Genomic DNA, 13829 nt, shown 5'->3' on the forward strand with positions numbered 1-13829 from the left:
GACCATCTTACCGAGCTAAGCGACGATGATGACGATGATTCTTTCTTCGAATTAGAGCTCACTTCACCTTCTTCTGACTTCAAATCTTCTCTTTCCACTCCTTGCTCAAAAAACTCATAAAACACCTACAATTGTGTAGAAGAGAATGCATCTGAGTTGAAAATCAAATTAAATCTCAAAAATTAAGGGAAAATAAGATGAAAATGAAAGAAAGAGAAAGTAGAGTATAAGGAAGAGAGAGAAAAATGTTTGTCTTAATATTTGCCAACTGGAAGCACCAAACACGTGAAAGAATTTGGTAACAAATTACTTTCTGATTTGTTACCGACTTATCGCCATTCACTAGTTTTATGTACACCTGGTTTTTTTTTTTGAAAGATTGTGTTTATTTTTTAGGGGAATTTGACATGAATAACAACAATAAAAGGCCTGATTTGTGAATAACAAGCCGAAATTTTATTATTCGTAAATAACTATTCCTAAAATGTAAAACTTTGTCTAGCACTACATTTTAACAGTTTTCATCAACTATTGTCGTTTGTGAGATCAATAGTTTAGAACAACTTATGGTCAGTCCAGTGATGGACTTTCTCCTCCCTCTTATTTGCATTGTCAAGCAATTTATAGTGTTTGTAACCCTAATCCCCTGTTTAGTTTGTGTATTGATTTAATTAAGAGAGTTAAGTTTTCTCATTGTAATGTTGAGTCAATTGCTTGGGAGCTAGCCTCCTTTTTGGATCGTTGTAAAAAAAAAAAAGTTATGTGTCCCTAACTACATCACTTCTTCTCTCCTATTTTAAAGTCGAATTGTTGTTCTTTTCCCCCAAACACGATAAAAAATTCAAGAACCATAGATTTTAGCAATTGAAGACAATTACTCACCTAATTCTGCAAATATTTAAAGTAAATGTTTTAATTCGTTTGCTATGTATTGATTTAGGGGCATTAATTTAAATCAATTATCAAATATAGGGATTTATAAATTCAATAAAATAAGGGTTTTGAATTTATAGGGTTTAGGGTTTCAATTAAATTAGGGGGAATTGCATTATGAGATTTAGGGTTATAATTGAATAAGAAGATTGATATTTTTGGGATAATGATTTTTTTTTTTTTAATCTAATTATGTTTCAATTTTCATTTGTTAAATGTCTATTTAATTTCATCCTACCACTTTACTCTACAATTTTCAAGTAAATGCAATTGAGGTATCCCACCAAATATGGTGCTTGACTTGTTAATTTATTGAAGAAAAAAAAAAAGAGCAATAAGATTCGATTAAGTCAACCTAAAGATGGTGAAAGGAGATTGAACAATGGATGAAAGGAGAATAAAGATGATTGGACGATAAACAAAATATGAATGGGGAAACGTAATTGGGGGTATGATAAACTGCAAAATTGGATGAAAAAATAGTTCATGGGAAGTGCTAGACAAAGTTTTTACAATTTAGGGGTAGTTGTTTTTTACAAATAAAAAAATTTCGTGCAGTTATTCACAAGTCAGACCATTTATGGGTAGTTCCTAACAAAATTATACTAACTTTTATTTTTGTATATCTTTAAATAATAAAAACATTCTTTAACAATAGTCCGTTAGTAGATTGGCAATTTTATTTGTTGTTCTAAGTTAAGTCAGTCTTTATTATTGTCGTCTTAAACTTCTTTTATTTGTATTAAAAAGTCTATTAGAATTGATCACATTCATTCTCTTATACGGAGTAATAATTTGCAGACTAGTCAACATCAATTTGACATTTCCAGTATTGCAACAAACTTGTATAGTATTTTTTATTTATAGCTGACTATCTCATTTATTTTAAGCATTATATACAGATACCTCTTTTAATAACTATCATTTTTTTTTTGAGTTAAATTTTAAGTTTTCGAGCTTGAGGTTGTGAGTTACTACAAATTTAGAAAATCATTTGCAACCATTGTAAAAGAAAAAAAAACACTCACATACCATGCTTAAAAGTTAAAAGACAAGGAATATGACTCAATTACTTACTTAATTATATCAATTACTTACTTAACACAAGGAATGTATAGTTGATTTTTTTCTTTAACAAATGGTATCTTGTTTTGTATATGGCCGGTTTTAAGGATAAATTGCTGGAAAAGTACCCTAACTACCTAAGCTAAGAGCTAATGGACTTATTACAACAATAAGTGCCGGTTTCAGGTTTCTGTATATAGCTTTACACAATCAACCTAAGGATTGAAATTTATACTCCAACATTCAGTGGTGGAGCTAGCTTTTGAACAAGTAGGTCTAAATCAATTTAATTGAATTTAATTATTCTTAATCAAATGTAAATAAATTTATTACTATAAATTAGTAAAAAAATAATAATATCAATATACACTTTAGAATGATTTAAATATATAAAAGCAAATTCATATTGTCATATTGCACAAATATTGCATGCATATATTATGTGAATGTACATTTGTCAAATATAAGTTTGTGTGATCTTTATTGATAGATTTTTCTGGATTTACATATTGTTTCTCCCATGCTAAATAATTCAAATTTAATTTGTATTTATTTTTATCTTTTTTTAATATGTGTAACAAATTATTTAAACTTATCTCAACTCCAACTAACATTGCTAGAACGTTGACTGTATGTCAGTAACATCTTAGACCAAAAATAAGTTTTTTGATTTTAATTTATGAACATAGATTTCTAATGATTATTTATATTTAAGGAATTACTTTTAACTATGTAATGACTTTGAAAATGTGGTGGGGAGAAAAATACGGATCTTTTCTTGTATCTGTATTCACTCTAATTAGGGTCTGTTCACATTTATTGAACTGAGCTGAATTGAACTAAACTGAACTGATTAGAGCTGAATTGAACTGAGCTGAAATGAATATTTTATGAAAGAAGGAAATTAGGAGCTGCACTGAACTGAACTTAACTTAACTTAACTGATTGGAGCTGAACTGAAATAAACTGAACTGAAGTAAATGTGAACATGCCCTTAGTCTAGTTGTTGTGGATGTTGATAAGGATACTACTATAATCTAGCTGTAGAATATTGTTTAATATTTATTCTATTGTTAAGTGTATATATCTTGTATAGCTCTAAGGATAAGTATCCTACTTTATAGCTTTTGTTATAACCAACTAACATAATGCTAGTTGCCTGACCTAGTTTGTATTTAGTTATAAATACATTTTGAGTCTACGAGAACAAAGTAACTCTTTCTCTCTAATTTCTATATGGTATCAGATTCTTGATCCTAAATAATCACAATCATTTCACTCAAATGGCTAATCTTGACAACACCATCTCCACGTCTCACATTCCTAATGGCAATGACCCCACCAAACCTTTCATCTTTCTCAACATCCACAACACCATCAAACTTCAACCACAGACTAGTTGTCATGGAAAACCCAGATTGAGGTCTGGCCACGATCTCTTTAAATATGTTGATGGATCCCACCCATGTCCTGCTGCCACCAATGTTGTTGCTGAGAATAGGGGTGTTCGTTCGGTTTTCGGTTTGGATTTAGTCCAAATCCGATCCAATCCGAAATATAATTCGGTTTTCAATTTTTCAATCCGATCCGATCTAATTTATCTCTTGATCCAATCCGAATTAAAATTCGGTTATTTGGATCCGATCTGAAAATTCGAATTATAATACATTATTTTTTAGCTCCTAATACAATTATAAAAATAAAGCTTTAATACAAATAAAAGTCTTTAAAATAATGAGTAAAATAAATAGTTCAACGTCAAATCATTAATTAATTAATACAAAGTCTCCCTAATTTTTTTTTTTTTGTAGTAGTAAGTATTTGAGCTAAACTTCAAAAAATAAAGAAATCCATATTTATACAAGCTTAATTTTACAATTCGGTTTTCGGTTTCGATTGGATCCAATTAGGGTAAATCTGATCCAATCCGAAAATCTGAATTTCCAAAGAATCTCAATCCGATCCAATCCGATTTAAAGTTTGGATCCGATCCGAATTGATAATTCGGTTTGGATTGGATTGGATTTCGGTTTTTATCCGAATTATGGACACCCCTAGCTGAGAAAGAAGTTCCAAATCCGGAATTTGCTTTCTGGGTTAGGTAGGACAAACTAATCTTTGGTGCACTTGTTGGCACACTCTCTCAGAACCTTGTCCCTCTCATGTCCCTTGCCAAAACATCAAAAGGTTTGTGGGATATCCTTGCTAAGACCTATGCTTAACCTAATCGTGGTCATATCAAACAACTGAAAGACCAATTAAGGCCCCGTTCTTTAGAGCTGCTCTGCTCTGCTGAGCCCTACTCTGCTCAAATCAAATTTGCTCTGCTCTGCTCTAAAGAAATCTGCTCTGCTCTACTCTATTTTCAAACAATAATTAATAATAACAATATTAATAATTAATATTCAATAATAATAATATTGTATTGATGATAATATTTTATTATTCTGAATATTTATAATAATTATTAATATTAAAAATAATTTTAATAATTATTAATATTAAAAATAATTAATATTTATTAATCATAATAATAATTAATGATAATAATTATCAATAAAAATATTTAATAATTCAAACAATTCTTTCAAAATAAATAATAATAATAACAATTAATAACAATTTCTTTTATAAATATTTGATATTAGAATCACAATGTGTAGAAACATTTTATGTGGGTATTTTTTTTTTAATAAGAACATTTTATCTGGGTATTGATGGTTAGTTCATTGAGTTGAATTATTTTACAAATCTTTCCATACAATTTAGGAATTAAAAAAAAAAAAGAGGATGTTTCAAGTAGTACTTTGTATATCATTATTGTTTTTAGTGTTAAAAATATATGATTAAGACAAATTTATAAGTAAATTCATTATTACTCATTAAATTATTTTATTTTAAAATTTTTGTTAAATAAATATAAGTAAACCATTGTCTTTTTTCTTTCTACTATTAACATATGTTAAATATGGTACACATATATTTATGTTGATAATAATAATGATGATGATGATGATGATGATGATGATAATAATAATAATAATAATAATAATAATAATAATAATAATAATAATAATAATAATAATAATAATAATAATAATAGTATTAATAATAATGTTGAAATCTGCTCGGCTCTGCTCTGCTCAGCTCGGTTCTGCTCTGAAATTTAATCTGCTCTGCTCTGCTGACCCCTGCTCTGCTCTGTCCAGAAGCTCAAAAGAACAGGGTCTAAATCAAACCACCAAAAGCAACCGTTCCATTTCTGAAATTTATGTAAGCCATGAAGGCTTGTGCCGATCACTTAGCAGCACTTAGCTATAAATACCTATTGAGTCTATGAGAACAAAGTAACCTTTTCTCTCTAATTTCTATAGATGTCGCTACTCCCTTCGTTCTTGGAAAAACTCTTCACTAGGAATGTATGTAAACTTCTTCAAGTAATTAATGTAACAATATATATATATATATATATATATATATATATATATATATATATATATATATATATATATATATATATATATATATTGAGGGATAACAAAATATATATAGATCTACTTAGGGCCTGTTCTCTTACGTTGAAATTCAGTTCAGTTCAGTTCAGCTCAATTCAGTTCAGTTCAGCTCCTAATTTTCTTCTCTTATAAAATATTCATTTCAGTTCAGTTCAGTTCAGCTGAGTTCAGTTCAGTTCAGTTCAGTTCAGCTGAGTTCAGTCAATGAGAACAGACCCTTAGTGTTTTTAATAAAGTGAAGAATTTATAAATTTCTTATTAGATAAATTCACGTTTTACAATGTACTTGGAGCTGTTATTAATAGTTGGAGCTTGGATTTTACTTAATAATATTAGGCAAACGATATAAAGAGAACATGAATTTTTTTAGAACTAGAGAAGTAGCAAGTGATGATCAACCCAACTCATTGTGATGTTCTATGAGATTTTCCTCCTCCACTTAACTTGATTGGTTGCTATTTGGATCGTGTTAACTATCTTGATTACTCTTTGAGCTTACATCGAATTTCATGTATCCATAGGGGTTTTAGGCCATGTTATCTTCACCTTAATTTTGCTGAATTGAAATTATTTTTACTGAACTGAAATTATTTTTGCTGAACTTAAATTAATTTTACTGAACTGAAATTATTTTTACTGATTTTCTATTATGATTCTTCTTTAAGAAAACTGGATTTTACTGAACTGAACTTATTTTTACTGATCTGAAATTAATTTTACTGAACTGAACTTATTTTTACTGAAGTGAAATTATTTTTACTTAATATTGTTTTTTTAAGGTGAAGAGAACAGGACCTTAGTTGTATGTTAGGTATGATTGAATTAGTAATCTAATTGTTTTAATTTGTGTTAAAAAAAAAAAAAAAAACAAAACAAAACAAATATATTAATAGAAATTCTCTCTCTTAAATTCTTCCTCTACATTTCAACTTAACTTTTTTTTTTTTTTGAAACCAGTACATTTCAACTTAACTTATTGTTTAGCATTTGTTCATGACTATGTCAACTATTTTAATTTACTCCAAAAAAACTATAATTTTATATGCAATTATGCATCATATTAATACACCCAAGTCAATAAACAATTTTACATTAATTGATTTAAATTTAACATCCAAGAACTTTATACAAAACCCTCCAGAAACTTCATTTTAACATATAGATGTTACATTGAAATGGTAGTTATTACATCCTCATTTTTCATTTTAAAGGTCATGTGTTTGCAAGCTTACATCAAATCTTTTAAATTGAGAGGCCGACATGAATTTTATTTTACTTCCAAACTAAGGGTTCGTTCACATTTAATTAATTTCAGTTCTGTTTAGTTCAGCTCCAATCAGTTCAGTTCAGTTCAGCTCCTATCAGCTCAGTTCAGTTCATCTCCTAATTTCCTTCTCTCATAAAATATTCATCTCAGTTCAGTTCAGTTCAATTCAGCTCCAATCAGTTCAGTTTAGTTCAACTCAGTTTAGTAAATGTGAACATGCCCTAATTCATCCAATTAACAAAAAACTCAACCTATAATTAATTAATTGAATAATTATTATCATTATTGTTTCCTTACTGTTATTGTAATTATTGTAGGTTTAACTATCTCCAAATTTGGTAAAATATCAAGATTTGTTTGGATATTGATATGTATTGATCATTTCCACTTTAATATTTGTACAGTTTGATATGCTACCAAAATAAGAATACTTAGAGAGATATTCCATCCATTTCAAAATAATAAGACATATACAAAGTTGAAATTTATCACAATTGCCAATGCACTATAACTGACCGCTAATATAAATAAATAAATATAAGTAAAAATAATGTTAGGGTCTGTTCATATTTACTTAATTTCAATTCAGTTCAGCTCTTAATTTCCCTCTTTCATAAAATATTCAGTTCATTTCAGTTCAGTTCAGTTCAGTTCAGCTCCAATCAGTTCAGTTCAACTTAGTTCAGTAAATGTGAACAGACCTTAATGTCATGAAAATTTATATTAACACCTACTTAGGGCCTGTTCACATTTACTTAATTTCAGTTCAGTTCAGCTCCAATCAGTTCAGTTCAGCTCAGCTCCAATCAGTTCAGTTCAGTTCAGCTCCTAATTTCCTTCTCTCATAAAATATTCAATTCAGTTTAGCTCCAGTCAGTTCAGCTCCAATCAGTTCAATTCAGTTCAGTTCAGCTCAGTTCAGTAAATGTGAACAGACCCTTAATATCATTTTACATGTTTTTTTTTTTTTTAATACATCAGTAAAGAAAATAAATAAATAAACCTATGCAAAAGTCAATTAAATTATTTTTTTATAATTGGGAAACAGATTATATATATAGTCTTGCAAGCCTTGTCAACGAGCCTCAAGCCCTCAACCAAAAGCTTCTAAACAAAAAATTATTTAGAATTTTTTTGTGAGAGTGTTGGATTGTAATTAATTATTTCAGGTACTTATATGAATCAATAATCATCTTCAAGTAGCAAAATGCTGCTTTTCAATTCATTGCTCATTTTAGTCATATACACTTAATAATATAATATTGCTTTACATCAATGCAGGTCTGCAGGATTGCAAGTTATACAATGGTTCAAGCACAAAAAATGTTGGTGTATGCATTATTCTCATTTTTCTTTCTATCAATTTTTCCCACTAATGCCCATCGTAGAGGGATTTTCGAAAAGGATAGACCGGATCATGTTGTCAAGACAATTAAGGTACTTTTCAAGGTCTTTAACAAATTTGAAACTATTGAAATGTAAAATAAAAAAAAAAAAATTTAAAAAAAAAAACCACCTTTAATATAAATTTGTGTACACATAGAAATAGGTGCATGTAATTCTTTCAAAAAAAAAAAAAAAAAAAAAAAAAAAAGGTGCATGTAAGGATGATTTTTTTTGCTCATTTGATGTATACTTGTACATAGTATTAGTTTTTTTTTCGCTCATTTAATATAGTTTTTTGCTCAATTTAATATCTTTAAATGAAAAAATTTTTATATGAGCAAAATAATCTTTGGGTGCACCTTATACGGAAAAAGTATTCATACTTCTTAAAAAATTAAATTGATTATGCTTTTCTCTCCAAAAAAAACCGTAACAATTCTAGTATCCTTGAAGTAATTAAAATTGATCAACTAATTAATTTTATCTTTTCCTGGTAAAAAAATAAAATGTCTTACACTGGATAAATAAATCTTAATTTCATATATACCCCTCTATCCCAAAATAAAATGTATATATCCCAAAAATTATAGTCAAAGTTAATACAGTACGTTAGAGTTATTTTTATTACATTCATTCATTAACTTTGACTATATTTTTTTTAATGAATAATGTAATATATTGTTAAATTAAATAGGTATTAATATAAATTTTCATAATATAACTATTTTTAATTTGTTTTTTAGAATAGTTAATTAGAAAATTAGCAAGTTGACATGTGTGCAAAGTTTGACTATCTCGGTTATTTTTCTTATTATTATTAAGAAAGTGCAAATATATTTTTCAGACAGAATATGGAGATATATATGAATGCATAGACTTTTACAAGCAACCAGCATTTAATCATCCTCTCTTAAAAAATCACAATTTTCATCCAGAGGTACGCTATGCTAACTTTTAATCCTTAATTAGTACTTTCTTCATCTATTCCAGTTTATTTGTCTCATTTTTCTGTTTGACGTATATTTTAATAATTTTGAGTAGACAAGATCGAGTTCTACTCCTAAGGTGGTTGACAACAATGCTAACTCTTGGAGCAAGAATGAAATGTCACTACTTAAAACGTTCCGTTTTAAGGATGGAGGGTGCCCTTCAGGAACCGTTCCTATAAGAAGAGTCAATAATAATCACACTAATTGGAAATACCCTGAGCAAGACGTTTCAGGAACTGTTGTAAGTTTTTCCTCTTAATTTTAGTTAGGTCTTTATTTTTTTTTTAATTTTTGTTAGGAAAATTTAGTAAAGTAATGTTGATACTACGTCTTTATTTTAATTTTTTTTGTACAAAAATTGAGGTAGTACTTATATTTTCATAATTTAATGAATCTACTCCCTTTAATTTGTTCTCTAAATGCATAATACACGTCATTTGATTAAGTTATTAAGAAATTTATAAATTACGTACTATATACTTCGTATAATTTATCTTTCGTTATTCTTATTCCTGTTAATTATGTATATATAGTCCGAATATCGATCCCATGTCAATCTCTATGAATCCTTTTTATTTTGATACAGTGTGTATGATTTTATCAGAACATGGGGTATTTGGTATTCCTAATAATTCATAAGAAGTACATTAATACAAGATCGTCCCCAACAATTATACATGCATCAATTACGTGAAAGTTTTAATTTTGGTACTTTGTAAGATAAAATTGTGGTATATTATCAATCCGACAACACTAAAATTACTCTAATTGATGATCGATTATTACAATATTTGATGAGTAATACTACGAGTGACTTTTGTATACATTTGGTGCATAATACGAGTAATTTATTGTACATCGGGGGTCACTTTTATCAAATTAAGGGTTACTATTACAATTTTTTGGTAACTTTTATCAACAAAGCATAAATAAATATTCCGTAACTTTTATTTATGTCATGGTAACTTTTATTCATATTAGGGTAAATTTTGCTCATTTTAAGATAATTTTATAACAGATGTATATGTTATTGTTCATCCGATTTATTTTAAAGTTTGTCATAAATTATACATTGCATGAATTTTATGTGTAGTTTGCGTTGGGTCAAAGCAAAAACGATCCTTCAAAGAAATATTATGGAGCTCGAGGAGAAATCAGCGTGTGGAACCCACAAGTTAAACCAAACCAGTATACTTCTGCTGAAATCATACTAAGAGGTGGTGACGACGCTATTATCGTTGGTTGGACAGTAAGTTTTTATTTTTTATTTTTTATTTTTATAATTTACTAATTTAATTTCAAATTTGATTATTCATGAATTAAAATGATCATTATTATTGGTAGTAATTTAAGATGGAAAATCAATTGACCATTTTCTTAAATTTTTTCCAATGCAAGGTTAATCCAATGAAATACGGCGACAATCAAACAAGGTTATTCATTTACGCCAATGTAAGATATATATCAACATGTTACTTCGTATTATTATTTAGCTTATCATTTTTTATTCATTTATAACTTCCTTTGTTCATATTTGTTACCAACATTTGTCAATATAAAATCCAAATTACTTTGTGATCAACTAATCAACGAGCTTATCACGAACAATTTACAGGCAGGCGATAAACATTGTTTCGATTCAGAATGTGGATTTGTAGTAACAAGACCAGATATTCCCCTCAACTTAGTACTGTCTCCATTATCCAACATTACAGGACCAATTTACGTAAACTCTTTCTTTGTCTATCAGGTAACGTGTACATATATTCTACATACGGATTACAACACATACACATACGACAAACTTTATCTGTTTCACTAAAATGGTTACATGTTACTTTTTTACGTACCTAATGATACAAATTAAATCACATATGATATGTACGTTCACCAGGATGAGAAAAATGGGAATTATTATCTCCAAGGAGGAAAGGACAACATTGAACTCGGGTTTTGGCCGAAGGATATATTCGTTGGGCTAGCAAATGGTGCAACATATGCAGGATGTGGAGGAGAAGTATATACTGAAGGCACGGTAAAACCTATAGATGCACCAGTTATGGGAGCAGGGACATTTCCTGATATATTTCCAGACAAGAAGAATTTCGCGTATTGCAAATTCGAAGTGGTAGATGATGCTCATAATATTGTGACTACTCCATATCTTGAAGAGTTTACAAACAATAAAGAGTATAATGCTGTTGTTACAAATCAGGAAAATGCTAAATTTATTTACTTCGGTGGACCTTTTCCTGTTAATGGTTAGTTTTATGTACTTTGAATGAAAATTAATAAAATTTATTTAGCTTTCGATAATCATCATTATGTGCCTTGAATAATTATGAGCAATATAATATGCTTGGATGAGTCTGCAATTATTTATCTAAGGGCTTGTTTGGCGCCTTTTTTCGGTTTTCAGTTTTCAGTTTTTTTTTTAAAGCTAAAAACCAAAAACTGGAAACAAGAAAAAGGTGTTTCCACTTTTTTGTTGTCAGTTTTCAAAATTATTATGATTTTAATAAGTTTAAATAATTTTTTATTCATTATGTGACATATATCATATACTTATAATAAATAAAAAACCAAAAAACAGAAAACCACAACAATGCCAAACGAGCCCTAATTTTTAAATTTCATTTTTTTATTTTGAAATATTTATGAATTTTGAAATAATTTTTGAATTTTTTTTTTAATAATTTTCCTAATTAATTAATTTTCTCTCAAAAAAATTTACAAATCTAGTTTTTATTATTAGTAAAATAAAAAATAATTCATCAATGAAAATACTAAATGGTAAGAAATAAATTTTAAAAATAAGGAAAAAAAAACATTTATGAATAATAAATCAGCCCATAAAAAAAAATAGTATAATAACGACACTCCTTTTACCATAGAATTTTCACACAAAAAAAGTTTATGATCATTCTTGCTATGCTCCATCTATCACATTTAATTTCTCGAAGTTAAAATAGTGTAATGACTGTAATCATATCGCTTCCCAACTCATATCCCTATCTTATGCTCTATAGATTAAAGCTCACGGTACTCTTTTAAGGGATTTCTTTACCTTCCCCTCAAATGAGTTCCCTTCTCCTAATTATTGCAATGAATTGAACAAAGAATACCTTTTGTGCACATAGGACCTGTTCACATTTACTTAATTTCAGTTCAGTTCATTTTAGTTCAACTCCAATCAGTTTAGTTCAGTTCAGTTCAGTTCCAATCAGTTCAGTTCAGTTCAGTTCAGCTCTTAATTTCCCTCTCACATAAAATACTCATTTCAGTTCAATTCAGTTCAGTTGAGTTCAGTTCCAATCAGTTCAGTTCAGCTCAGTTCAGTAAATATGAACAGGCCCATAGCCACCCGATTGTATATAAGAACTAGCTTAAGGCTTGTGCCATGCACGATAAATTTAATTTTGTTAAAGAAAATTAATAATATTCAACAAATAAAAACATATCTTGTTCGAATACCACCATTAATATGCAGAAGATACAGATAAGAAGATTGACATTTATTAGGAGAATTTACTGAGAAATGAATTATAATAAAAAAAAAAATAGGGTAGAAATAATGAAAAATTTAAAGCTTTTGTAATATATAATTTATTTATATAAATTTAAGTGACATATTAACGTGTCCCATACCTGTGTCCAAATATTAGACAGAGTCTCCGTGTCCTAAAATTTTGGAACTTGCCGGATCGGACACGAAAACGAAATCTTATCTATAGCCCAACCCTTCCGACTTTGACACATGTCCGTGTTCGACACCCGTTCCCGAGTCCATGTAACATAGCTAGCAACACACCTTATTGGCACGCTATTTGAGGAAGTTATTAAACTAAGTAAACGAATGAATTAAACTATAACATTTTAATCGCGTATCAACTTATCACTTTCTTCTTGTTGGTGGTAAAATTTTGGCAATTAATATGTCCATTTACCTAGTGTAATATATTCTTTAAAGTGCATGTCAAATGGTGTATTGCAATTAAATAAAGGAAAAAATGCTATACATAGCCCTTAGGGCTACATATAAGTATTAAATTTACACTAGAAAATCGTAAAAAGTTAAGAAATCATCAAAATATAAACACTAATTACACTGATTTGCGCATGTTTTTGTCATGAATTCCTAATTTTATACAATTTTCAAGAGTGTACTTAATGCTCATGCATAGCCCTTAGGGCTACATATAGCATTACCCTTAAATAAAAACGAAGGAAGTACGTATTATGATAAATAAATAAATAAATAAAACACTCTAAGTCTCTAACAAAAGATAGGCAACGATCTCATTATATGGTTGTATTCCTAATTTTTAAATCACAAACTATTGCGTCAATCCTCAATTGGCTGGATGATATTCTCTAGCCAGATGATATCCTCTTTTGGCTGAATGATATCCTTTATTGGCTATATGATATTCCTTTATTGGCTATATAATATCCTTTATTGGTTATATGATATCATGACTGGATGATATCCTCTACTGACTATATATATATATATATATATATATATATGTGTGTGTGTGTGTGTGTGTATATATATATATGTGTGTGTATATATATATATATGTGTGTATATATATATATATATACATATATATACACACACACACACACACACACACACACACACACACACACACATATATATATATATAT

The 13829-nt window shown here is 28.5% G+C and overlaps 1 protein-coding gene across 1 annotated transcript; it reads left to right on the top strand.

The window, feature by feature from the left end:
- Positions 1–8055: 8055 nt before the first annotated feature.
- Positions 8056–11421, top strand: LOC145616791 (protein neprosin-like). The gene is made up of 6 exons (XM_081671518.1): positions 8056–8217; positions 9011–9103; positions 9208–9396; positions 10249–10404; positions 10771–10905; positions 11050–11421. The coding sequence occupies exons 1-6, from the start codon at positions 8056–8058 to the stop codon at positions 11419–11421; spliced, it is 1107 nt and encodes a 368-aa protein (XP_081527644.1).
- The last annotated feature ends 2408 nt before the right edge of the window (positions 11422–13829 follow it).

The sequence above is a fragment of the Chenopodium album genome, chromosome 26 (assembly GCF_948465745.1).
Source record: "Chenopodium album chromosome 26, dcCheAlbu1.1, whole genome shotgun sequence".
Taxonomy (NCBI): Eukaryota; Viridiplantae; Streptophyta; class Magnoliopsida; order Caryophyllales; family Amaranthaceae; genus Chenopodium; species Chenopodium album.